Source organism: Patagioenas fasciata, chromosome 1 (genome assembly GCF_037038585.1).
Source record: "Patagioenas fasciata isolate bPatFas1 chromosome 1, bPatFas1.hap1, whole genome shotgun sequence".
Lineage (NCBI taxonomy): Eukaryota > Metazoa > Chordata > Aves > Columbiformes > Columbidae > Patagioenas > Patagioenas fasciata.
Genome location: NC_092520.1, coordinates 73,708,016 through 73,735,947, shown reverse-complemented (window position 1 = coordinate 73,735,947; position 27,932 = coordinate 73,708,016). Strand labels below are relative to the sequence as shown.

The 27,932-nt window shown below is 40.7% G+C and overlaps 1 protein-coding gene across 1 annotated transcript; it reads left to right on the top strand.

The window, feature by feature from the left end:
* Positions 1-27,905, top strand: DPT (dermatopontin). Its single transcript, XM_065829328.2, has 4 exons — positions 1-346; positions 9,934-10,059; positions 21,068-21,175; positions 26,497-27,905. The coding sequence occupies exons 1-4, from the start codon at positions 48-50 to the stop codon at positions 26,561-26,563; spliced, it is 600 nt and encodes a 199-aa protein (XP_065685400.1). The 5' UTR covers positions 1-47; the 3' UTR covers positions 26,564-27,905.
* The last annotated feature ends 27 nt before the right edge of the window (positions 27,906-27,932 follow it).

The following is a 27,932-nucleotide window of genomic DNA, read 5'->3' as shown; positions in this document are numbered from 1 at the left end:
AGCCCAACAAACCAGTGGGGCATTTCTAAGCCAGGAACATCCTCAGGATGGACCTTGTCCTTCTCTGTGTATTCCTGCCTCTGGTGACCGTGGCATGGGGCCAGTACGGTGACTACGCCTACGGCCCCTATAACTATGGAGATAATGATGAATGGGTCAACGTGTACCGCCAGGGTTTCAACTTCCAGTGCCCGCATGGGCAGGTGATTGTGGCCATCAGGAGTGTTTTCAGCAAGAAGGAAGGCTCCGACAGACTGTGGAACTACGCCTGCATGCCAGCGGCCCAGAGCCTTGGTGAGCCGACAGAGTGCTGGTGGGAAGAGATCAACAGGGCGGGAACCGAATGGTAGGAGAACCCCAACCACCCCTGGAGGGCACAGCCCTGATACCCCCCGTGGAATGTGGGTGCTAATACTGCAGTTTGGCCAATGCAAACGGGTATTAATGCCATCATAACCAGCAGCTTCACTGCCCTGAAAGGCTGCCTGAGACTCATTAATCACAATGCATGCATGTGGGGTGATCAGCATCACATTTGCCTCCTCTGTAGCAGTTTCTTGCTGGAGGGTCTCAGTGCGCTTTAGAAACGCTGTGTTGCTTGGTCACTCACAATCTCAACTGCAAAATGGTTCAATCTTGCTATTGCTGTTTCACAGATGAAGAAAAAGGGGCATGAACCTTTAGTGAGGAGAGGATAAAGTTTCTCTTGAAAGACTACACATTGTATCGGTGACTAAACCTGGTTACAAACTGTAAAACTCCTCACTCCAACCTCCTGCTCTTATCACTAGAAAAAAAAAATATATTTTCTGTATTGCACTGGCTTTTCTCTTTGTGTTTTTGTTGCTAAGCTTTTTGGATTAGGCCCAGTCAAAGACTGTTTTTCAGTCCTGCTGGTATTACAGGAGCCAAAAATCCACACTAACAAGTGATGATGGTGGCACATATATGCATGATAATGATAGCAGAAGATCATGTTTTGGTTAGCTAAATGCTACATTTTACATCAGCCTTAGAAGTAAAAGTAATCACATTTTATGGCCAAAATAATTTTTGGAAATATGTGTGGTGCTTCATGTTTAGGTAGCACATACGCAGTATTTAATGATATTCTGATTTTTTCATGAATCACAGTTTTGGAAAACTGAGTTTGAAGTGTTGTTTTGGTTTTTTTTTTTAATAGAATGAACTCAACAATATTTTCAAATGTTTCAAATGGTTTTGCTCCAGAAATTACAATGTGATTTTTTGTAGATTTCATGTTCTATGGGAACAGGTTAATAATGAAATGTGAAGCTTCTGCTTTTTAAATGATTCAAAAAATTGTTCTGAATTATTCATACTCTTTCATTTACCACGTGACACATTTCTATGGCTGATGCAATTACTAAAGAAAAAAAGATTGACCCTATACTTACTTTTTGGAATAAGAACTGAAAAGAAAGGTGGAGGGCTGCAAAAAAAAAGCAGAAGGAAGACACTGATAATACTGGATGACTTCTTCATTTTTCATACATTGATGCAATTTCTACTTACTGCACAGTAATTTTGAATTAGACATTTCTATTGTTCAAAATAAAATTATTATTCTCTTTCTAAAAATCACTGGAAGCAATTGCTCAAGTTCAGTTCTCAAAAACAGAAAATGTTCTATACAGAATGTTTTCTTTTGCTGTCTAGCCATGGGACCACATTCATTACCATGCTCTGTGTGCTTAGAATGACTACATTCACAGTGTATTATCTGACTCTCATTTCCTTCAACTCTTAAAAAATCTTCTTACTTTGTCCTTTTACTTGCCTACATTTTTCCTATTGCCAACCCTATCTTTTCTCCAAATTATTTTCTTTTGCAAGACCTCTTCAATGTGTTTAACTCTGTTTCACTCTCTTTTCTAGCTTTTGGAGTTTAGTTATTTTTTCCCCAGCTCACTTTTCCAACATACTTACATCTATATGTCTCCCTCCTTCTCTCCTTCCCTCCTTCCCTCCTTCCTTCCTCCCTCCCTCCATTTTGAGAGGAGGGGGAAATACACCAAAATGATTAGGGAACACATACTGCTTTGCAAAGGTGAACTTGTGCTCATAATTACTTGAGCCATTTCCATACATCTTAGCCAGCTCTGCCTGCTTGTGTTCTGCAGTTTTCTGCACCCAGGGCTGAGCTGGTTGCATCTTCATGGACAGAAGCTTGATGTAAGCCAGCATGTCCCTCACTGTGCCCAGACGCTGCTGCCCCAGGACCCAGCAGGTTCATCCCAGACTGAAGTGAAAGTGTGGACCAGCAGCAAACAGCCTGGAGCATCTGAGTGCAAACTCAAACCTCACATTAATGTGACAGCACAGATGTAGCCTGTGAGGCTTTTGACAATCCCACACGTTCTCTCTTGGCAGCCTTACTTCTCATAGCTGCCTCTCTTTTCTTGCTCTCTTCCATGCCCAGCTCATTGCTACTTGGAGCCACCCCCAGTTCTAACTCAGTAATCAAATGGGACCACAAATACGAGTCACAATCTGTACCATTAGTTCCTGTTTGGCCACCTCTTTTTCCCTGCTGAGCTCCTGATGAACCAATGTGCTCACGAGCAACACATCATTCTCATGTCAGCTGGCACAGGACTCTGCTGGACTCACTAGTCCATTCCTTATCCTGGTAGGATGGACTCTATTATTCTTTCTTTGGCTCTGCCTCGCAGGGTGTTTTGTTTCGCCTTGTATATGACATCCAGGGAGACTTAACAGCTTGTACTGCTAATAACTACAAAACTGCCAAGTTTTTTTCCTAAAATTAAAGCTACATTTCCTCTGCTGTAATTGAGGCTTTTTATTCCTTTCCCAGCCTTCACTGAGTAATGAGAACAAGCACACTGCATCCTTCATAAAATCTCTTTAACTTATTAATAGGTAGCAGCTATGCCTTTCCCTCACCCATGCACCTTCACCCATGCTTTTACTCTCAGGCTGAACACACCTCCATTCTTCTAGTTCTCCTTTGGAAGTTTTCTATTTCAAAACTCCTAAGCAAGCACTGACCATATGAACAGCTTTCTTCCGAATTCCCTCCAGTTTCTCAGCCATGTCCCAGAAACTCCAGTCTGGCAGAAACACCAAAAAATGACCTCTGGCAAATTGTCTATGGCATTTCACAAAACACCATTCCTGACTGTTGTGCAGCTGCACAACAGAGACAAGCCCAAGAGAGGTTTCTGTAGAACAGACAATAAAACAATAAATGCTTTAGAGAGAAAATGAAGTAGGAGTATAAAGCAGAGAGAAGAAAGAGTCTCAAATTCATTATTTTCTCAGGCCATTAGCACTGGAGGGCAAATGGCAGAAACGGATGTGGGAAGCATAGGAATGGGAGAGTTGAGGGGATTGAAGGGCAGGAGAGAATCACTGGCAAAGCTGGTTTAGGTAAGCTTGCTTCCTACACTAACACTAGGTGTTAGATGGGCTTCTAGGATTAAACCTCTAAGACTTTGCACCCTACAGATATGAAAACAAAATATTCAAGAGAAAGGATTATGACACAAATCCACATTAGACATCTAATCACAATATCTTATTTATGAACTCTGCCTCCTTCCAGAGTCAATGGAGAGAAACAGCTACTCTAAAAACTGCCCTCTGGGGCACCCCATCTCTCTTCAGAAGCAGACTCATGAAGCCAAATCACCTCTGACAGTTGCCTAGAGTTACCTACTGACATTTCAGAATACATCTAACTATAGGTGCTTCACTTAATAAACACATCCCTGAAGTTAAGCATATTTGTACATGCACTTCTGAAGAAAGCACATTCTTTTATGTTTTGCGGAATGGACATGAGAAACCTTTGAACATGTTATAAGACCCACAGAGAGAATTCTGGCAAGAGATTGGATGAAAAGAACACTGATGCCTTCTCAGCTTCATTAATCTATGTATATATTTAAAGTTAACTATATGCACAAAGGCTTTATTTTATCTGTCACAACACCTTACTTCTGGCCCTACTGACTCTGCAGAGGCTATCTGCTAACCAAGATGCTATTCAATACTGGGAGCAGAATGTCTGGAGCATGGATAAGTCTCCAGGACATCCCCCGATTCTGCACACCCATCATTATTTACATGCTGCAACATCTCAAGGAATCCTGCTTTTTAAGATAGAATAAAGCTTATGTTTTTAGCTCCATTTGTATTGGAGGAAGTTTGACCTTGGATAAATACTTCACCACCTAAGAAAAGGGAAGGTCTGAGTGACTACCGCTGAGACTGTTCTTCGCTGCTTCACTGAATACTCCAGAGTTGTCTCTATGGACTGGTCTTTGAATAAGGTACTTAAGAAAAACTGTTTTTCTTGCCTGAAAGTATCAAAGAACAGGGATCAAACAACCAAACAAAAGTTTGCAAGTCAAAGAAAACCAGTTCTTCTCTCCAGGAGAAATGTTTAGTTTACACCCCATAATACAGATGGAATCATGCCATATCCCCAGTACGCTCCCAATTACACATAAGGCATAAGGCAGAAACATTTCCAGCCAAGTGGTATTTAATGCATGTTTATTGCCTCTTTTCCTTGTTTAGACTTCTGAGAAAGTGTTTGGATTGGACTTGGAAAAAACGTATCTAGATTCTCCTTCCCCACTCCAATTCTCACTCTCCTTTGCCTTCTCTTTAAGTACACAAGCATACACATACAGTAGGGACACAACCCTGTTTCTCACAAACTGGATGCACAGACAGACTTATCAGCAAAGGGAATGTCTGCAGGAGCCTCCTGTTCAGGCACTGGCAGCACACCCCAGTACATCTGCAAGGAACCAGTTTTGTTCTCAATCTCTGACTAATGCCAAGTCTCAAATCTGAGGCTGTATTACCAAAACCAAATAATGAAGCCGCCCTTTCAAAATGCTCCCATTTGTGTTATTTATGCAGACAAGTTAATTTTCTTCAAAGGCCTAGGTTTGTGTTAAAGGGATAGGGCTACAAGCTCTTAGCACAGCTGCAATGGACTGAGTCCAGTGGGAGCATCTGAGGAGACGAGGGGTATTTCTGTAGATAGGGAGGCCTCATCAGCGTCTGTCAGGAAGAAATCAACAGGGTGATTAGGGCCTCGCCTTTTCTTTGGGCAGGGAAGGGAAAGAAAGTAATCACTGACCCCTAAACGAAAGGAAAAGATAGCTGAAGATGACAGTGAGGTTGCCTTTGGCATGTGGAAATCACGACAACACATCTCAACACCCCACAACAGATAGAGGAGACTCCTCGTATAAGTGGCCACTGGAGACTTGCATGGCCTAATCAAACACAAAAAGTCGTTCCCGTCTTCTGAGTGCCAGTGTTTCAAGAGTCCTGAGCCTGCCCTCAGCCACTTATCTCTCCTTGCACATCTCTAACAGACTGACCATTAAATTAGCTTTCATCATGCAACTAATGAAACTACACAGAGAAGGACACCCCACAAAATAACCCAGGAGAGCAGGATAGGGCCTCCTCTCCACAGCTGTATCAAAAGGAAGTGAAGTTTTGGATATTGAAAGTAACAGATTTTGGTGAAACAACGCTCTAGTAAAACAATGTTTCTAATGTCTCATTAAAAAATGCCTCCTACACTCTAACCATGTTCTTACTGGCTGTGTGAGGTGAGGTCACCTCTCCCTAAGCACTGCAGGGAGGACTGTGGATGAAAGCAGGCAGCATTATTTCTATCAGGTCAGTTTGCCATGTCTGACATATCGCTGTAATATATAGAACCATTCTGCTGTGACAAGCTCCAGAGAGAGAGCTTTAAAGTAATTAATGATGCAAGTTTCACAGGAGCCATCTGCTCCACAGCAAAACAGTGGGATTTTTTTGAAGTACATAGAATGATACTCTCAGGTTACCCTGTTATAAGGAACAACTAGCCCTTAATGCAGCATGATCCAGTGACTGCCAAGCTGTGTGTCAGACTCAGCACATTTCCAGAGAGCTTCAGGGAGTGATATCCAGATAATTCCTGACAGATGTGAGGGACGGAAGGCCTTGGAGACAGGTCTACAACACAGCTCCAGCATTAGGTGGCACACAACACTCTCAGGCTTTGTTTAGCAAAGAACAAACATAAGATGTAGGTGTAATTATGAAGTGGCACCAAAATTGGTGCCATTGTCCAAAACACTATACTGTTGCAAGCAATATTTGCCTTCAGCCTGGCAGGCAACTGTTGAGTCAACGAGGTACACACTTGGTCATCGAGGCTATATCAATGTTTGTAAGTAATGTGGTAAAATTTATGTGGATCTGTAGGGTGAAACAGTTCATGTATGGGCCAAAAATCCACATATGCATTTTAAGCAAGTTTGTTTTAAAACAGCTCTAGTTTGGTCTCTCAGATAAATGTTCATTGGTGAACAAGAAAAGCAGTCCTGACCTGAACCAAACAGATAACATGGATGCACACTTTGGCTGCTTGCCATGACAGAACTCAGCTGTACAACACTCATCAGCCAGATCAGAAGAAGGTCTGGCAAAGGAGAGGCTTTCCATAGCAACTGCAACAGGACCTGAAAACTCTGAGCCAGCATATTGCTATTACTATACAAAACTCTACACAAAATAGGGCTGTATAGTTTACTTACCTTCTGTGAAATGCTGCAGTCGCTTCCAACAGATGTAAATGAGGGAAGAGAAGGGCAACTTCCCATTCAACAGCACCTGACCCTCACCACCACCAATCTTTCCACTCCTCCATCTACCAGACAGCTCACCTCCTCTTCTCCCAGTACCACATCCAAAAGGCAACTCCTCATGCATCGCATCTTGAGCCAACTAGAAAAAACAAAACAACATATTCATCTCCAAGTTTAATCCCACACAGTCCCAGCTGGTTTCTCATGCTCTTCTGCATTAATCTAAGAGGTATCTTCCTGTCTTCCTGGCAATGTCAGGATATCATGAGTGAGGAGAACCCAACGACATTAATTCTGAATACCAAATTATCCATATAACGAAAGTGCTACAGAGTGAGCCTAGTGAAAATGCCGTTTTTATTTACTTGGCTGTAAATCAAATTTTTTATTCACTATACTCATTTGCAGGATTTGCTGTGACAGGAGTAGTGAATTTAACAGAGAAGAAAGAAATCCTCACATATTAAGTGTTGTTTTCAGGTTAGTGCATAGAGCATCTTACTAAAAAGGTGTGTGGGGAGGAGTTGTTTTTTTCCCTGGAAAAATAACTTTCTGCTTGTAGAAAAGAGGCCAACCATAAAAAGGAAGCAGAAGAAAATATTTTATTTAAGCTCACAAATAAGTACTTTCTGAGAACTTTTCTTCAATTTTTTCAGGAATATCTGGATTTGACTTGAAAATTAGAAAGAACACGAAAAAAAAATCTTGTGTGTTTCTCAAAGCTAAAGAAAAGTACTTCAATGTCACTATTATCTTTCTTCAGCTGAACCCAATATTGAGCTTGAATAACAGACTGCAGGACTTTGTATGAGACAAGTAGAGAGGTAGAAGTTAATGTGAGCTTAAAGGTATATTCCAAATTTTACTTTGAATGTTTTTAAAATAAAATTGCAATTTATAAGACATGACTGATGGCCAGTTATAGCCTCCATTTAATAAATTTATTTATTTTAAATAAACTTTTCATGAGAAGATAGAATCAGGATCAAAAATAACCATACCTTCCCCAAGTTTAGTGCCCAAGTATGTACACATGTAAACATGAGTGTGTTTTGTTAGCTAGAATTTTTCAATCTGCTATAGTGAGAAGGGTGCATCAGTGATGTCTCTTTCAAGATAAATCCTTTCATCAAAACTGAAGTGTATTATTATGTAGAGGTGTCAAGAAAGTAGGAAGTGTTGTAGGGGAAAGACAGTGGGAAAGGGGGCAGGACTTCCCAGATAGAATCTGAGTGAGAGAAAGGAGAAGGAAGAACCTCCCTCAGAGACAAGTATGGGCCAGAATATCAGATGTTGATCAGTGAGGATGGGAAATAGCAGGGAAATGCTGGGCCTCTGAGAGGAACTGCAAAGGAAAAGGAGGAACTAAATGCTCCCACTATCGCACCTATGCAAAAGAGCTAGAAAGTGCCACAGGGGCGCAAGGACTTGAGCAGTAGAAATGCATATGACTGGTGAAGGGGTAGAGGCAGAAGATGAAGACACACAGAACTGGTTCTGTTTTACACAGATTAATACAGAAAAGCACTCATCTTGCAACAGGTACAACTATTCCCTATATTTCTGTTTATCAACCTTTCTTTCATCAGGATAACACCAATCATCTGCAGCTATCCAATATGTTTACACAGAGACTTAGCCATATGTTCCCACGGCCTATGTGCCAAAAAACAGAGCAACTTCCTATCAAAGTCCTGCTGAAATCCTCAGAGTGCCAGACAGACTGTCTTACTTGGTGTGATACCATAGCAACTCAAGAGTCCCCATCATCGCTTCCCTCTGAAGGGCCTCAGAAGAGCCTCACAAAGCACAGAAAGTTTGTGCAGCCCCAGCAACGTGGGGGATGCGGGGACACAAACAAACGTAAATAATCTTGTCTGAACAACAGAACACTGTGGAGGGGACATATGGAAGAGAGTCCTGCTTCAAAGGAGGAAGCCAAAAGGCAGAGGAATTCAACCCTGCACTGGTCAAAATTGGTCAGTTTTTCAGCTTTTACCTACAAACACTTGAGCCTCAAGCTTTGCAAGCACTAACACCTGCACACACAAGTGCATGACTTTCCAAACACAAACTCTGCTAGACAATGTGTTTTCCCTTCCAGGAACTCCAGGCTCATTAAAATAAACCATGAGGTCACTGAACGAACCTAGGGAAAAAGATTGGTATCTGTTAATCATAAAGTTACTTCTGAAACTGTCTTTTGGATATATCAATGTATTTGATTTTATGGTATCACAAGGAAGGTTTCCTACAGCTCTAGGTTGCCAGTTTTCCTTGATGAAGGAAAAAGAAAGAAAAGTAAATAGAAGAAACTGAATTCCTATTATTTTCTCCAATAGGGAAACAATGACACCAGGAGAGTGCTTGAGAGAATGAGCACTCAACAGTTGAGTTAATGCACTCTCTGTTCTCATGTTCTCATCTTTAGTCTCCAAGAAGGAAACTATTCAAACTGATTATCACTTGAAATTATTTGGGTATCAGTGTCCAGATGCTCGTGCAGAAAGAGAAGGATCTATCTGCAGGCTTAGAGACCATGTCTATTCTACTTGAAGGCACTGATTTACATGTAAGACAGAATTCCTGAGTACACAGAAAGCATGACTTTGAAAACCCAGTCATAAAGTTTATGTGAGCCTTATAATTTCATAATATCTGAGTCTCAGTTTTCCTCATGTGATTTTTATCAAATCACAATTTCATCACAAGCCTATAGTGTTTTGAATTAAGAATGACTTCTCCTTGAGATGTGTAATCGAGAAGGAAAATAAAGTAAAATAAAGTAAAATAAAATAAAATAAAACAAAACAAATTCCTGAACTTCTCATATAAAATTTTCTAAAGCTTCATTTTTGTAGAGAAGCAGTTGAAAAAATTACTTCGGTGAGCCCCAAATGCTCAAATACCAATGGTCAAAGATAAAAGTAATAATGGACTATTTTGAAGTCAGTCTCATGATTTGCAAACAGCTGAGAATGTCAACATCAGAAAAATCTTCTTGCCTGCATACTGGAATGATTAAATACTTAAAACCAGCTTAAATAGTTTTATAATGTGTTAACATTTGTGTTACATTTTAGTTAACTACTGCTGCTTTCTAATACAAAATGGCTACTTAATACACAGCAAGTGCACACAGTGCTTCTCAATACAAAGCCAAACTCTTAGCTTCCACCCTGAATCAATATTTTTAATCCTGTTTTCAGAAATTCTTGAAAATATCAGGGAATCTAATACCATGTTTTCCTTATGTGTTCTTTCTCCTTTTTCTTAGGTATCAAACCTGCTCAAACAATGGGCTGGTGGCTGGTTTCCAGAGCCAGTATTTTCCATCTGTGCTTGACCGTGAATGGCAGTTTTACTGCTGCCGCTATAGCCGGAGATGCCCATACTCATGCTGGTGAGTTCAAGCAGACCTGTGAGCCTCTTCTCCAGCAGTCCTTATAAATGCCTTTGGCTGCCTGACCCATCAAAAACCTTGTCTGAGAAAAAGTTAAATGTGTTTTATGGGGCTAAGCAAGTTATTTCCAGTCTACGAACAGGATTCTTGAGGATCCATGGCTAAGGGAAGAGAATGAGAGCACAGTTACACCGAACAGCACAAGGCAGTAGCTAGCTGTAAATGAACAGGTCTGGGTACCAGCAGCAGCCTCGCTATGCTGGAAACCACGACAGGAATCTCCAAAGTGGAATGGCATTTCAAAGGTGGTGATATAGCTCCCACGATAAATCTAGCACACTTATAGGAGTTGGACCATCTCTGCGCTACGTAATTGTGCCACCATGACTTACGAGAGTGAATTTACTGCCAGTTACCTCAGAAAAAATATCCTCTGGCTGACAACTTGGTGTTTTTGTATTTGTAGTGCATACAACTTGCTCCTTCTCTCAAGGCTGTTTGAAAACTACTGATCATAGGCCAAACCTAAAAAAAATGTGGCCTCACCTTAACACAGCATCACAACTGGTGCTGGCAACCCCACAGAGACTATGGAAAAATGAGCTGCACATCCTGAGCATCCCTGTGTCCCCACATGTGGTTTCTCAAAATTGATATAGAAGTACAGTAGGAAACTACAGAGAAAGCTCATATTGCTCCTGCCCGCTCTGTGTAAGGGAACTCATGATTTTACATGTCAGGGCTATTGATCCAGCTATTGTCACTGATAAAAAGAATAACCTGCCTGCAGTCCAAAAAAAAAAAAAAAAAAAAAAAAGAAAAAGAAGAGATGGGGTAGGGGGGGAAATCTGTGCTTTGAAGTAAACTTCCCATTGAGACACGTCCAAACTGTTCCGTGCCATTTGGTCTTACTTGTCTGGCTGGCTACTAGCCAAACACAACAGCAGTGCCTTGCTTTGCATCTTTCAATCTCCTTACGGCCAGAAGGAAAAGAAATGGAGTTTTATTATTATTATTTTTAAATATTTTCAATGATAGGAACTCTGTAACTAAGTCTTTGAACATTCTTCTGCCCCCTTTTCAGCTCACACTGCCTACAGATGTGCTCTGCCTGGGGATTTATTTACATACCTGCCCAGGCTCTTCCCTCTGAGGGAAACTCATTCTAACTTTTACAGAGTTCTTCCAATCTTTTTACTCCTTAAATATTGCATGTATTTTCAGAGAGGCAACAGAAATTTTCTCTGACCTCTTTTGTTGTTGACAGTTCTATTTCCCTCAGATGTTGTCTTGACAACTGGGAACAACTTTGTCTCTGCCTTGCAAATTGGCATTCAGGGAAATGCAAATCCTAATGTAAATGTTTGGGGTTACTGATGTCTTGTGCTTCCATCCCAGCTGCACACTGACTCCTATTCTGCCCTTCTATTTCCAAAAGTGACAACACTCCATTTCCTATGCTTGGAAATGAATGCCTTATGCAGTTCAGCAGCTACTGTCTTTTCCATGCAGAAAAGGCAGTATTTCAAAGGCAGGCAAAGTATTTCTCTGCCTAAGCAGGGCAGAAATCCCATGTGCTCACGTTCTGGGAGGGGAGAGCTGTGAAACCTCTGGGAAGACCTGTCACCTGGCTTGTGAAAATCTTCTGGTACATAGCTTCTGATTATGGGTTCATTATAAAACCATTTTGTACCCTGAATTACCAGGCTCAGCCACTCCATCTTGAACCCAGTTTGCTCCCCAGGTTCCAGTATAAGTTGGGGAATGACCTGTTAGCGAGCAGTGTAGGGGAAAGGGACCGGAGGGTCCTGGTGGACAGCAGGATGACCATGAGCCAGCACTGTGCCCTTGTGGCCAGGAAGGCCAATGGCGTCCTGGGGTGTATTAGAAGGGGGGTGGATAGTAGGTCTAGAGAGGTTCTCCTTTCCCTCTGCTCTGCCCTGGTGAGACCACATCTGGAATATTGTGTCCAGTTCTGGGCCCCTCAGTTCAAGAAGGACAGGGAACTGCTGGAGAGAGTCCAGCTCAGGGCAACAAAGATGATTAAGGGAGTGGAGCATCTCCCTTATGAGGAAAGGCTGAGGGAGCTGGGTCTCTTTAGCTTGGAGAAGAGGAGGCTGAGGGGTGACCTCATTAATGTTTATAAATATGTAAAGGGTAAGTGTCACAAGGATAGAGCCAGGCTCTTCTTGGTGACAACCAATGATAAGATAAGGGGCAATGGGTTCAAACTGGAACACAGGAGGTTCCATTTAAATATGAGAAGAAACTTCTTCCCAGTGTGGGTGCCAGAGCACTGCAACAGGCTGCCCAGGGAGGTTGTGGAGTCTCCTTCTCTGGAGACATTCAAAATCCACCTGAACACCTTCCTGTGTACCCTCATCTAGGTGTTCCTGCTCGGGCAGGGAGATTGGACTAGATGATCTTTCGAGGTCCCTTCCAATCCCTAACATTCTGCGATTCTGCTTAAGCTACTGGCCTGTCCTGACACTTCCATGCCCACTCTCACCCTGGACAGTCTTTCATACAGTTTCTTCTATTTGAGAACCTTGTTTGACCTTGCTCTTTGAAGTGCCTCCTTTCAATATATTTCTTCCAATTTCTTTCAAGCTCTCATTCTGCCTTCGGAGTTTGCAAGGTAGATACAAGTTCTTTGTACATACAGTTATCCAAATCAGGATGTTATGGTCTGGATGGACAGACAACTAAATGGGTAAAATCTGGTGGTTTAACAGGCTCAGAAGGTAGTGGTTAAAGTGTGATACCCTGCCTGAGTGATCACTATGAGCAGAGCACTGTAAATAAGGGTCTACCTTGGGACCCATCCTGCTTTACATCTTTATTAATGACTTTGAGGAGGCAACAGAGCACATTCTCACCAAGTCTGCATATGACACCAAACTGAGGAGAACAGCTGATACGCTTGAGGGCAGGAGTGCTGTTCAGAAGGTTGTAAAGAAAAGACCTTTTCTGCTATGAGGACAGTGAGGCAGTAGAGCAGGTTGCCTGGTGAGGCTGTGCAGGCTCCATTCCTGAAGGTTTTCAAGACTCAGCTGCATAAAGCCCTGAACAGCTGGTGTTACCCTAATTTGAGCAGAAGACTGTACCAGAGATCTCTTGTGGTCCCTTTTCACAAGACTTGTCCTGCAGTCCCAAATAGGAGGACTCCTACTGCTGCAGGGCCCACACCATGCAGCTAAACTTTTCTCTCCAAAACAGTGGCCTCCTGCCTATTGTCTGCTAGGAATGGTTTATTTTCTGGTTTATGCCCTTTGCCTTGCCTAAACAGTGTCTGGGAGAGCACTAGTTGTTATGCTAAGATATAAACAACATGAATTGCAATGTGGTAGTGTGAAACTCCATACCTTGGATCCAATTTTACTATTACAGATGTGACTTGTCTGAATTGTGAAACTTCAGTGTACAGACACTAAGCTTCCCACTCCCTAAGCCCAGGAGGTCACACTCACAACTTCATTTCCATCACCATTTCCAAGTTATTGTCACAAAATCTTGTTCAGACGTCACACTTCTGGTCTGTGTCTTGCACTCTGTTTAAGATGCATTTGACAGAGAGACTGTGTTTACCAAACCATCTGCAAAGCAGTTCTGGGCTACCAAGGGTAGAACCTCAAAATGTATATGCATATAAGACACAATAAAAATGCATGCACATATGCAGTATCATAATTTATTACAGTTTCTTCCCTAACCTAAACGGTATTCATTCTGTTCCAGAAACTAGCTGTCAATAAACTATATGTGGAAAAATAGCTATTAATATGCTGCTGACTCCTGGTTCTTGGTAGAAGCAGCTGAATTTCATGCAAAGGCATCTATTAGTATATAACTATGTGGAAAAGTAATACCAGGAAAATACGTAACAACTACAGTGCCTCATGGATCATATATGACACACAGGAAAATCCATATTCAAAGACAATCTCCATTGCAGAATTTCTCAGCAGCCTTGAATTTTAATGTGAAATGAATCCTTGATTATTGAATCAAATATGGGCAGAAAGGCATTTTTAAGAAAACTGTCAATACTGAGGTGTAACAAAAACCTTGTTTTAAATTAGCCCTCACCTTGGGTATTTGATCTCTTCCTCCTTCAGGGCTCTCTGGCAAATATAAAAGCAGTAAGGCAGCTGATCCTTATGCATGGTTTCTCTTGGCTCTTCTTCTTCAGTACTACACTGCTCCTGAAGTAAGCTGGTCTTCCCCCTACAATGAATAAAGACAGGTTTTCCCCGTGTATATGAGCCATGCAAATGGTTTGTTAGAATCTGACCCATTTTTTTACAGCTGGAACATTCTTGTTTATTGAGTCCTGCTAACATGTATTGGAATGCTAATTTGTGACACCATCATGCTGACTGAAACCCACACTTAAACACTTTGCTTAATTTAAGAATATGGTTAAAGCCAAATACATGCTTAAGGACTTTGCTTGGTAGCATCTTTCTCTTTAGAGCCCAGCAGTTCTTTCACGGTTCGTCTTCTCACCATTAATTCCCAGTTTACCTGTAGAGTAAGCCCATACTGCAAATAAATATACACATTTTCTCCAGCCTCATAGTTTTGCACTTGCTATTTTAATTTTTTTTTTTTTACAAGTACTTTGCTCCTTCCTTACCATGCCAAGTTTTGTCATGGATTCTGCACATTTTTACCATACTGAAAATAATTAACATTTCCTACGGGAGGCAGAAAAGCTCCAATTATTTTACCTGGCTAGGAATCGCTACCACAGTAAAATAAACTGTGTGCTGATTCAAACCATGAAGGAAGCAAATCCATCCCAGATGCAGACACAGCGTTATTAAGTTGTCCCATTAGAGCTCAGATCTTTCTCTTTGCCAGGAAATTGAAAGCTTGACTCCATACTCTCAAAAACAAACACATGTCACAGAGCAGCTCCAAGTCTGCACAGACTGTTTATGACTGTTTCTCCTCTCCAAATAACCAGCAGTTCAAGTGCCAGAAGGTCTGTCTGGAGCTGTGGCTGCTCTCTGTCATGGTGATATTGTCCAGGCAACAATTACATTTTCCAAGAGTTATGAGGCTTAAAGAACTTATTTGTTTTCTGGACTCAACCTGCCACCAAAGCCATATTGAAACTGATGAGATCCTATGCAGGCTTCTCAGAGATTACCAACAGCAGAGATACAGATCCAGGGGTAAACTCAGAATAGATGTGGTGAAAACAGGCTCTTCTGTGAAACACATTTGCTTAACATTGAAAGCTGGGTAATGTTATTTCAGATACATCTTGACGAACACACATAAGGTACCCTGGGCTCTCTGCTGCTTGTATCTGTATTGCACTAGCTCATGCAGACCTCCAAGAAGAACTGTGGTCCCACTATGTTGGCCCCCTGGCTCCTCCGCCCTGTGAGAGATTGTGGTTTTCACACAGAGGGGAAACAGAAGGGCAGTGATGTGTTTAGGTGAATCTATGATCTCATAGCCTGGAGTTTGAACTCAATACCAAAACATGTGTGACATGGCCACATGAGAGAACTGCTTACATCTAGAGCAGCTCCAGGATACCTCTAGTTCCCTGGCAGCCCAGTAATCTGGAATTATACTGGGAGCACTGGCAGGAATTTCTATACACAGCTTATTAAGGCCTTCTTTGGTTTTTCAGTGTAATATGTTTTTTAAAAGAGGATGGCTACTGTCTTCCAGCTGGAAGAAGAATTGAAATTGATTAAAGATCATATAATTCCCATGTTCACTGAACGTAGCATGCAGGCTTATGGCTCTTGAACCAAAATCTGTCTTTGGGAGAGCCGTATTCTTGAAGCACTTGTAAATAACATCTGAAACAGTAAGGTCATTTAGGGGACACATATACTTAAAGGTCAGAAAGTTAATGTCAAAGCTTATGTTTTCCTCATGAAATGGAACAGCTCCTTTTGGCTGTGGCGTCGTTAAAGAAAGACTTCAGCAGTAAAGAGGGAAATTAAGGTTAAAGAGAACTAATTCATCTTGTTATCACTGTAGTTGAAAGAGAAGTGAAAAATGTAAGGCACTCTGAAACATGTACTTACTAGCAGGAAATAAGTATATTCAACAGTTCACAGAGGAAACCATGAGCTCTACCACTGACTGACTTTGATATTTTAAAAGATTCACTTCTTTTGCCTGTTTGGTATTTGAAGGCAAGGCATACCCATAGTTCCCATTTACTTCTCTAAGGGATGGGCTGTACAATACTCATAAGGCCATTACTATGACTTGATCTTATTGGCAAAAAAATAGACTCAGGATAGCTATTTCTGAAGTCAATCATTCAAAGAGTGCTAGGGATCATTGTAAATCAGTACAAAACATTATTCTCAATGCTAAATGAGTAACTTTGTGTTTTCTATTAATCTCTAACATAGTAATTCTTCACCATGGAAAATAAACAACATTACTACTCTCAGACAAGAATAGTAACGAGAGTAATCTTGTTAAAGATTTAATGCCTTTTTTCAATAAGTTTCTTACCCTGAGCAAGATTTGTAGGATTATAGTAAAGTACATTAGAAAAATGTGAGGATCTGTGGGGCGATACAAACCAGTCAGAGGATAAACTATCCCACATCAACTCTATTTCAGCTAAAAACCCAACTATGAAAACATTTTTTTCTGACAGGTTTTCCTGCTCTCTTCCACACATGCCAAACCACTTACACCCCTGCTCACAAGCTTTTCTTTCCCAGTCTTTAATGCAGAATTATCTGTTTTCTCCTCTCTTGACAATGCCACAAGTGGTCCACGACTCTTGTGTCCAAACATCATATACCTGATACTAACCTGCCAACCTGAAGTGTATTTGCAAAGTTGAATTCTTCTGTTTTCTGTATTAATTCTTGCAAATAGATCATACATATTGAAAAGACTACCACTTGCTAAAGGTCTCACTGTTTTCTCCTCTATGAGTCCTTCCCCAAACTTAACTTGTGCACATCTGGGTTTAGTAAACAACGCCATTTGTGAATAAATTACCTATCTGTAGGGCCCTGGTACATGGTTGACAGTTGATACACAGGTGATGTGCATTAAAGTGTAAAACAATATTTTCAGTTAAACACTTGATGATACGGTTACACACCAAACTACAACAAATGATGAGGGAACCACTGTCCTGTGACAGGCAGACCACTTTGAGAAGAGCTTTAATGGCTCCATGATGAGAAAACCAAGTACTGAATATCCCTATGTATTAAACACTAGAACATCTCTCAGTACAGATACATTTTGTGTGACTTATCCCCAAGATAACAGAGAAGGGTTGGGTAACTCCATGGAGCACTGCTATATGGAAAACCAACTGCATTTCCTTCTAAAGCATACAGAGCAATCCAGATGACCTTGAGCTGCATGGACTTAAGGGAACAGTTTCATAAATGAGTATAGCAAACATCAAAGAGAACTGAATTACACAGACAGACCACACAGACCCAAGTGAATCTGAACATTGCTGTCATAGCACTATTTTTAATTTTTCTCTCCAGAACAAAAGGAGTCAGTAGGCATCTGTCTGCATTACAAGACAAACTTCAGAGCAGCTCATACCCCCATATCATTTACTTTCGGTAATTGCATATATTTGCTTTTTGAACATTTCTTAGCAGAGGAGCCTTAAGAGGCTGAATGGTAATTTGAAGAAGTTAGAGGAGGAGGGGGAGATGACAGTAGGCAGAAAGAAAAGAGAGAGAAGCTAAACGAAGGCTCCATGCTGCATCCATTCACTTCAGAATAACACTGCCTGCTTCTACAAAAGGTTTGTGGACCCTTCATAGAGTTCAGGAGCTTGTAATCAGATTTACTTTTCAATTGAAAGGGTCATGAAGCAAGTTCAAAGAACTGACTTCTCCGTCTTGTCTCTGAGTAGAGCTGAAAGCAGCTTTTTAACCTTGTGTTTTGCTCAAGTTTTGTCTGCCCAGCACATAGTGCTGGTCAAGATTACAGAACATTTTCCTTGCTGAATGCCAAACAGATGTTATGAAACACATTTGGTGGAACATATATAAACACACGCCTTAATGTTTTGTCATAATTATAGTCCAAAAAAGCCCCAAAACCTGCAGTTGACAGATGAATGCAAAATGAAAACCTGGTCCATAGCTGGTCTTCATGCCACATGTTTTAAAAACCTGCTGTAACCCAGGAGTCTTCAAAGATGTGCTATCAAACAGGTGGGCTATACGTTAGCAAACTAAATATGGGGACTCTCCTCTAGCAGAGGAAGCAGCCACACTATTAAACTCTTCTCACCCTCCAAAAGAGTGTGTCCACATCCTGCCTGTTAGGAATGGTACCTACCATGTGGTAACTTACCAACTTCCTTCGAGGTATCTGCTGAGACTGTGCTAGTTGGTCATGGCTGTAACTGTCCCAGGGATTGTTCCAATAATTTGCACATCTAGGCAATTGGCTTATAGTGCCCAGAAACATTCTCTGGTGTTGTTTATTCTATTAGCATAGATATAGTCCCAGTTTATCTTGGCCTCTGGCTATGGATCCAGAAATACTGTGAAGTTCCCCGACTTAGATCCATGGCTTCACTGAGGGGAGATGCAGATATGCAAGAAAGTCCTCTTCAAGGCCTTGATTTCTGTGTAAGGAAAATGGATAAAATACAGACCAAGTAGCAGAGGTCAGGCTTTCTGAAGTATAATCTAGCTCTCATTACAGCTCTGGGGATGGAGTGAAGGGCCTCAAAACATCTCTTTGCAAACTAAAGGGTTTTCAGCAAGTTACCTATACCAAAGAACCATCTCATGCTCAGATTAAGGTTCTTTTATGTGTCATAAAGCTGTGCTAGATATTCAAGTCATAGGCTGTCTAGGTAAAAACATATACAAATCTGAGCTGTTAACTGTTTGGCACTGACAAATAAATATGTATTTGGGAGCACAGGGGGAGGTGTCCTGAAAACAAAAATTATAATATCAGCTTTCAATCATCATAACAGATCAATTAGGTTTGCCATGGTTTGACAGAAACACATTCAGGTGATGATCTTTGGTCCACAAAAAAACACCAGTTAACTGGTGAGAAGCCACGAGAAACAGATTTGTGTAGTATTTGCATTTATTCTCTTTGTCTGGGTCACAGCCAGTTCCATTAAAATTCAATAGTGGTCTCGTTCTGGACTTTCATGGGGGCTGGACTGAAAATTGTGGCCCTAGTTTTTGCACTTGCAGAGCATACTGATGACTCTGCCTACCTATCCATCCTAACAACTGCCAGTGTACATGGTTTCTTCTATTTCGCCCAGCCTGCAGCAGCTGTCTGCATGACCTGTAAAATGTTGCTGTTCATTTTGTACAAACAGCACAGCACTGCAAAGGCTCTGCAAATCCACAGGCCCTTGGTCAGAGCTTTGACAACAGATGCTGTGACCAGGCCTGCTCTTCTGCCTCTTAAAACCACTTGGGCACAGGTGTTCTTGCACTGTAGCTAGTAATTTGTTTGATGATTGCTATGGCCAAAGGACAGGAGGCACAAGAAAAATATGTTCAAAGAAGTCGACGGTTGAGACTTAGGGATGTCATAAGGCTACACTTGAGTTTCACACTCAGTCCCATTTTTCATTTGTCAAGGAATAATTATTTGTTGGGAATGATGTTCTAACTGAATGATGTTTTTCTTTCATTTTCAAAAGCTGAAAATGACCTTGAATTAAGTCACATCTGCTTTACAAAGCTGATGTAAACAGCACAAGGGTAAACAAAGTGACGAAAAATACATTTAAAATAGAGTGGTGGCAACTTCAGTGGATTTTTTTTTTGTTATAACAAATGGCTCTAGGAGAAAGCAGCCTGATATTCCAGAGTCCCTCCGCTTTCAGGTAAACTTTCAGTTTCCAACAGCACTCCAACAGTTACTAGGTTAGGCTCCAAATGCCCCCCAAGCATATAATTTTAAAAACTTAAAACCATTCCAATAATTACATTCCTAGTGAGTAAAATATTTCAGCTTGTACTCAGACCTTACTGATTTAACAAAAGGTAAACATGCACATCAGTGCTTGGCTGGGCTGTGCTGGGATCACCTTCAAGCATCGTTCAAGTACTGCTGCTAGGCTGAATTAAGTCAGAAAAATGTTTGTCACCATTTCTGTAAAGGCGTCTTAACCCTTTTAGTCTCAACAGAAGTTAAGCTGCTTGTTTCCACATGGACAGTGGCTCCCTCACAGGGAACCTGATTCTACCCTTTGCAGTTTTGGAGTGAAGCTGACACAACTCCACCAGCAACTCCCACTTAAAATGCTGTAATACAGGGAAAGACTGGGCGCCAGGTTTCCATTCCTGACCTCTAACATAATGTTGACATAAAGTACTGTTCAAGTCCCAGCCACTTCCTGCATCTGTTCATTATCTGTAAAACCAAATACAGTATTACTTGCCTATTTCCCAGGGAAGCACTAACTGTAATTTGATTAATAAGTGCAGATGCATTTTGAGGTTCTTAGATAAAATACACTGTACAAATATTGTCCAGGCCCATATTTTTACATTATAAACTAGGCAGCAAAATGGAAACAACAAAGAGGAAGGGATTAATTGCTACATTAATTTAATATAATTCATAAATGGATAAATGCTTGTAGTTATTTTACTTGGCAACATTTACAGCTCTCTACAGCAGCAAAACAAACAGATTCACAAGAGGCAAGAGCAAATCCCTGCAATAAAGACATAAGTAGTAGACAAGCTTTACATTCTTGTTCAGGCTGCTTTTATCCCAGAGCTGCAGATGTATACACATATAATACTTCAACTTGCTCTCTACAGTTCTACAACTTGCTGAAATTTATTGAAATAGCTACATCAGTTGTGTAGAAGACACAGGCAATCTCATAGGTGAGACTGTATTTGTGGTACTGTAAAGAAACAAAAACTTTTAAAGAATAAGGAAAAAGCTATTTGAATTGCATTCAGTCAACTGGACTTACTTCTCTAAGATGGTAAATCATATTATCTTCTTTTTCTTTAATGTAAAGGTTAACAACAGAATATCCAGGACACTATGGAGAAGATATGGACATGATGATGTACAGTTATGACCATTACATCCGTGGGGCAACCACAACTTTCTCTGCTGTGGACAGGTTTGCTTTTCGTCTGTGTAACTGGAAATTTAAGGAAAAAAAAAAAAAAAAAGGTCTTCCTTTTCTATTTCTTTCAAACAGTGCATGGCTACACATCCCCTGCTGTGGTACTCGACATCAGGCTAGTACTTCTGAGGACCGAAGATCACAATCCATTATTCTTCATGCACAAGGGGATCATTTGCCATGTCCATCTAAGTAGTGAAAAATATAGCAATGGTAGGCTTGTCTAAACATGAGCTCTGGAAAGTGTAATAGATCTTCAGTGTTGTTTCTCACCTTGTCCTTTCAGGGGATGAGGGACCCATTTTGGCTCACTTTCCTTTACAGAGAAGTGGGGAATCTGCCAGGACGCAAAGATAAGACCATACAAACTGCAATGTGAATGCTGTAAACTGCCCAGTCCATTGCAACACAATTCTAACAGATTTGAGGCCACACCAAGAATTCAGGCAATGCGATGTGCATTGATCCCTTTCCGGAAAATGAGTTCACTTTTTTTCTTGATCAGTTCTAGTTATTACTTGACCTTTGCTAATCCTCTTGAGAGAAGCAGATGGATTCATAATTGCTCTGCTCAGCTAAAAAATATGTCTCTCTCCCTCTTCACTATGCAGTTTTAAAATTTAGACAACATAAACCCCACAGCGCTGTCTCTGGGACTACAGAGATCCTAACAGAGCAGGTCAAAGGAGACTATGAGCAGTCACTGAAACTTGATTGTGGGAGAGGGATCTTGATTCTTTCTTCTCAAGCTGGCCTCTAATTTGTCAACTGTGAGCTCTTTCTTTGCTGATGTTTTTTATCAGACAATTCAGCCCAGTATATTAAGGCATTTGTTATCAAACACAACACACCCAGCCAGGCAAGGTGCACTGCACTGGCCTATCTTTGACTGGCTACAGGAGAAGGGGGCAGAGAAGAGAGAAGGAGGATTTCAAACACACCAACATTTCAAGCTGTCTCTAATAACACTCAAAGGAGTTGAGGTGCTTTTGTCAATGACACTCACAGCTTGCCAGGGTTCACTAGGGATTCCATCAGTCAAAACTACCTAAAATAAGACCACCTTTCCAAAAATCATAACACACTGCTGCAGGTCCATAACTGTAATTTTCTGGCTAAAATTCATTAGCCTGTTTATTAAAAAAATAGAAGCTGTGTCTGCAAATTATCTCTTCTACAAGTAGAAGAGTAACTTTCACAGTTAATTGACTCAAGGGTATCTCTTCATCCCTTTGGAGAAAGAATTTAAAAGCTTGCAAGGGACATTCCTGTCCTGTTTTTTTTTTTCCTCTTAAATATTCCCCAGCACTATTCTTAATCCCTGTTCCTTATAGCCATGGCAGAGAGTCTGTCTGTGGCTGCTGAAGGCTTAACACAGTCTCCAGAACAGGGTGGCAGCAAGGGACTGGGTGTGTACATGGGGAGTAATGGTCCTCACAGGTTATGGGATCACAGCACTTGGAAAGAAACCACCAACAAGTTTGTCCTATCACAGCTGTGACAGCACAGATGAACTTGCAACACTAGCAGGGGAAAACTATAGAGAAGATATTTTAAGAATTGCAATCTAGGAAACTCTTCTGTGCTAAGGAACTTTCTGGGCTCCAGCTTCCAGAGCAACTAAAACCAACTAGTGTTGCCTAGAATGGAAGTGAAAAAAATTCTTGCTATGCCAGTTCATAATTTAGATTCACGCGGTAACTCTCCCGAGTGATACACTCACAAAAACTGGCAAACTTTGTCATCCAAAATGGTTCTTTGCAGCTGGTTGAGGAAGGATAAGAGCAAAAAAAGCTATTCTCAGCCCTAGTCTACCAGCAGCATACAAACATGCAACTTTTTTTTGTGTAAATATGCTGTAGATTTTGAGACTGCTTTTCACTTTCAAGCATGCTAAACTTGTGTCCATACTGTTTAGTCCATGACAGGCAATGCTCTTGAGCTAACGAGGCCCAAAAAAAGCCTTTGAAGATATTTTAGTGTAAGCTTTCCTAACCACATCAAACAGTTCTGCATTTTTGGACTTTTTGAATAAACTTGCAGAAATCATATCCTCCCTAAGACATTGTATCACTGCAATCATTGCTGATGTACAGGTATTTGAGAGAGCACATGATGCCCTGGTAAAAGCCATGGAAAGTTTAGAAACACTGTATCCCCACCTCCCCTTCTGTAATCACTCTCTGTGAGTTTCCATGCGCGTGTATCAGGAATGAACGAAGGAGTTGCTGTTAACCATCAGAAGTTTTAAAAGTGCTTTTCTGTAGAGCACAGACTTTAGAAGTGGTTAATCTTTATATTTTTCAGTCAATTGGGTCAAAAGGAGAAAACAATTGTCTATAAAGCAGGACAAAAGCAGCTGGAAAGAATTAGCAGGGGGTCGAATTACCTCTGGGAGCACATTTGGGAGTGTGGTGGTAACGCTGATACAGACAGGGTGACCTATGGACATAAGTAAGGGAGCGTTCGCAGGAAAAGTTAATATCTTTTAGTTAGACAGACTGATACAGTCAAATTTCAGAGATGGAAACACGGCATGTGAACAGCTGTAAACAACTGAAACTGCCCACAAAGACATGCACATTGTATATATACAATCTGATGGGGGTAGATACAACTGTATATACAAAATCTGGTGGGGGCTACCAGACACGTTTGGTGGGTGACACAGCTTGCCCTTCACTGCATAGTATATTATAAAACCAGCACATGCATTCTGTCATAAGCTCATTTCTTTTACAAAACTGTTCTCTGTTCCATTTATTTGGGTGATCTGAACAGCCAATAATTTCTCAGTTGCTCAGACATCATCACTGAAAGAAAGATCAACACTCAGATATCCCAACAGTAAGTACATTTGAAATGCCTGGACAAGCTGGATATCTAACAAGCTCAGCTGAGCTAAATTATAGGGTATTTCATGTCCCTGATAAGTTTCATATGACCAAAGAAAGAGGATTTTGTCAAACTCAATATGAATAGGCATTCATAGAATTTTTTAACTGAATTGAAAATAGATTATTTGACAATACTTGGAGATAAAATATATTTTCCCTATAGCATTAAAAATTCAAATCTGGCAGCATATGACAGCTGGAGAGTAACAGTGACAATTCAATATTGACTCCCCAAGCCAAGTAAAATGCATCAAATCAGCAATTTGTGGGAGATTTATAAACTAGTGTTAAGGGTATGCAAAGGCAAATCCATATATATATTCTAGAGGACACCACACAAGGCAATTCCTGACAGGATCTGCACCCCCACTGGGAAACTTGTAAGGAATCTACAGCTGAAACAGCCTGATAACTATCAAATTAAATACATAGTACCAATGGTAAAAAGTAAAAGCCTGCATCCTGAAAAGCTGGACATACATGCTTAACTTCAAACATAAGTAATGCAAACAGAGGTAAATTAAGTCATTAAATGCATAAACCTATTGGCCATCAAACGTGCATATATGCTAAAGTGTCTGCAAGATCAAGCTTGAATTACAACTTCAGAAATAATTCAGTTCTAATATTTTAAAGTGTGCTGTTACTTCAGGTAACTAAAATACATTTATTTTAAATAACTTGACATAAAACTTTACAATATCCTTTTTTAGGAAAATTACTTAACTTCAGTTTTTGAGCTAAAAGTCTCTCTGACAACAGGTGCTAGTTTACCAGACCTTAAATTTGACCCACATAATCCTGTTAATCCACATGAGAGTAATTTAATTTTTTTTTTGGAGGGGGGCGTCTCTCTGGGTAGGTCAGTGACCAAAAGAGTAATAACTGTCTTTGAAGAGCATGCATATAGTGCAAATGAGGACCTTCTAAAATAGAAATGAATGTTGCATTTCATTAACCTTTTGTAATCCTTTTATGAGGCAATTATGATTAAAAAACATCTAGGAAAGGCCTAAAGAAAACAAAAAAATAGGTACTATATAACTAAACGCAGACTTGCTGATGAGTATGAGACAGACCCAGTTCCAAACAACACTCAGCATAAACTGAAGTAGCACAGTAAATTTCCAATTAAAAAAATCTCAGTTAATGAAAGCTAAGATGAGATGCTTTATGCTCACAATGAGCTTAACAGTCAAATTTATCTTATTCCAGGAGAGTCACCCAGTCAATGACACCATATAAGAGCAGTTAATGCCAAAATCTGGGCTCATGTGTCTCAGCACACCCCTGAGTGATAGCAGGTTCTGCACCAGGTTCCTCACTGTTTGGACCAGCCACGAGAAAACCAGGACTGTGCAGAGGTCATGTAAAGCAAGGTCCTATTGAACCACTCCAGCAGCACTACCTATCCCACACCTCAGGTTTAGGAGATCACTATTAGCAAAATCCAAACTTTCAGAAACCTCTTGGAGCACTCCCCATTACCAATTTAAATGGCAGCTGCCATCTGCAAGGACTGTACATCAGATCCAAACTCCTGTTAGCCAGCACCAAGCAGCCTAAATCAAACATTTGCTCCGCAGCAGGACAGCATTTGGTCCTCTGAACCCATGCCTTCTTGTCAAGAGAAAAATTAGCACCCAATAAGCTAAGGTGGAAATTTGCAGCCTGTTACAGCTATTGGACACTAAATCGCTGGCCTCCACTGTTGAATCCTGCTGCTCCAGCCATGTTTCCTACTAGCGACTGTTAGGCATTGTGTCACTCTCCTGAGAGAAAATACAGACATTCAATTACTCACAAACCAGGGAGAGCATAAACTCTCCTTACACTCATAAACACTGTCAGACTTATATGTGACTTCTGGAGATCAAGGATGAGAAGTGAATTTAATTTCTCTCTCTATTGATTAATTCAATAGTCTTTTAATAAAGGACACTAGCTAGAAGACCTTGTAGTGGAAAAAAAAAAAAAAAAAAAAGAGTTAATTTTGCTGTGTGGATTACTCCATACTTAGAAATACCTTGAAAATCACCCATGTATTTTACTTTGTACACATTCCTGAGCAATACAATCACATGACGATAACTTTTGACAGAACCTTGCTTTTCCTCTTTGTCACTGATTTAAAGCTGATTTAGGACCGATCAAGAGTCATTGCCTTCTGAAGGGTACTCAGAGATCTAATTATTCAGAGAGCTGATTTCCTTACCATGTGAAGGAATTATAATTATCAGACATATTTAATCTCCTTCCAGCCCATAAAAACACAAAGAACTGAGAGGAAAGTTAACTAATGAAAAACAGATGTTTTTGTTGCCACAATACCTGGTGTAAAGTTATTCTTACTTGCATAGTCTTATCCTCTGCAGTTCTGGCTCACTAACATCTCTCTCTTGTCTCTCTTTCATGCAGGGATCGACAGTGGAAATTCATTGTCTGCAGGATGACAGAGTATGACTGCCCATTTCAAAATGTTTAAAAAGATTAAGTGTACCTCACTTGGAAAGCTTGGGGAAGGACAGGGTGGGATGAGGGTCAGTGATTACAGGAGAAGGGCAATTAGGGTCACAAAAAAAAGTACCAAGACTCATCAGCTGTCTGCTGAAGATATAATTCTTTCCCTCTGGAGCTAATAAATAAAATGCCAGCCCATGTGCTTGCAATAGCAGTTTTGGAGGATTATTTCAGTCTGCACTGGCAGTTGTATCCCCCAACTAAAATTGCTTATGACATACATGTTTATGATACACAAGACTATGGCATATGCACAGTTATCTTTTTTTATATATACATATAGCCATTCTGAACACATACAACTTTCTTTCCATGGCAACTTTGTATAAATTGCTTCCCAGCACAGCCACTCCAAATGAGGTGGCAACACAGTATAAGCTTTCCAACATCCACTAGACTTTACTGTCTTTTATTGTGTATTTGGAACCAACCCCGTGATACCTGCCAGCTTCTCAGCATTTAGTAGCTGAAAATGTACTGAAAGTGGCATCAGGTCTCTGACATACAGCATCTGGCGTTACCTGTTACAGCCCTCAGTGTAACTCCATTGCTACAAAGGTCCTCCTGCACAGGAGAATTCCAAGTATTTACAACACTGGAAGACGTCAATACCTGATTAAAATGAGAGTAGGTCCAACAATAAAAACAGAACCCTAACCCAGTCCTACTGCGAGTCTCTTTTATATTGCCTTAAAAGTCTCCAATGACACAACTAGCCAGGAGCTCTACTCTGGGCAAACCCAGGAAAAGGTCAGGCCACTCACACTTTCAGTAAATATATATACTACTCTCCTCAGGAGTCTGCTTTTAGGATGGATTTGGTTTCCACTATGTGTGCCTGTACAACATCCATCTGCCCTTGGTAATATATTCTTGGCTTAGAACAGACAAATAAAGCTAATGACTTAGGTGGCCTCAGTTCCTCCAACTTGCGGATCTCATTCTCTGTAAAGGATAAACTGCCTGTGTTTTGAGACCACACAGCATTTGTGCAGCTGTAATCCAACTAGAAAGACTATTGATCTCTTCCAGGAAGATCTGATATTTGCTCTTGAACAAACCGTAATTTAGGGCTCAGTTTCTTACCTGATGAAGTCAATGGCAAACTTGGCAGTGGCTTCAGCAGTGCTGGTTTAAGGGCCATGATGGCCCCATGTACCGATTTAAGGTTGTAAAGCTTCATAGGAAACAGTAGCGTCAGCCAATCAGTTTCCATGTTCCAAGCATTTTTAATGTATTTACTAGCATACCCTCAAGCGTGAGCATTGAAACTACACTCGTCCAATAAAAGAATTATAGGTTTTGCATTGGTGTAGCCTTGTTCTTTCTTAATT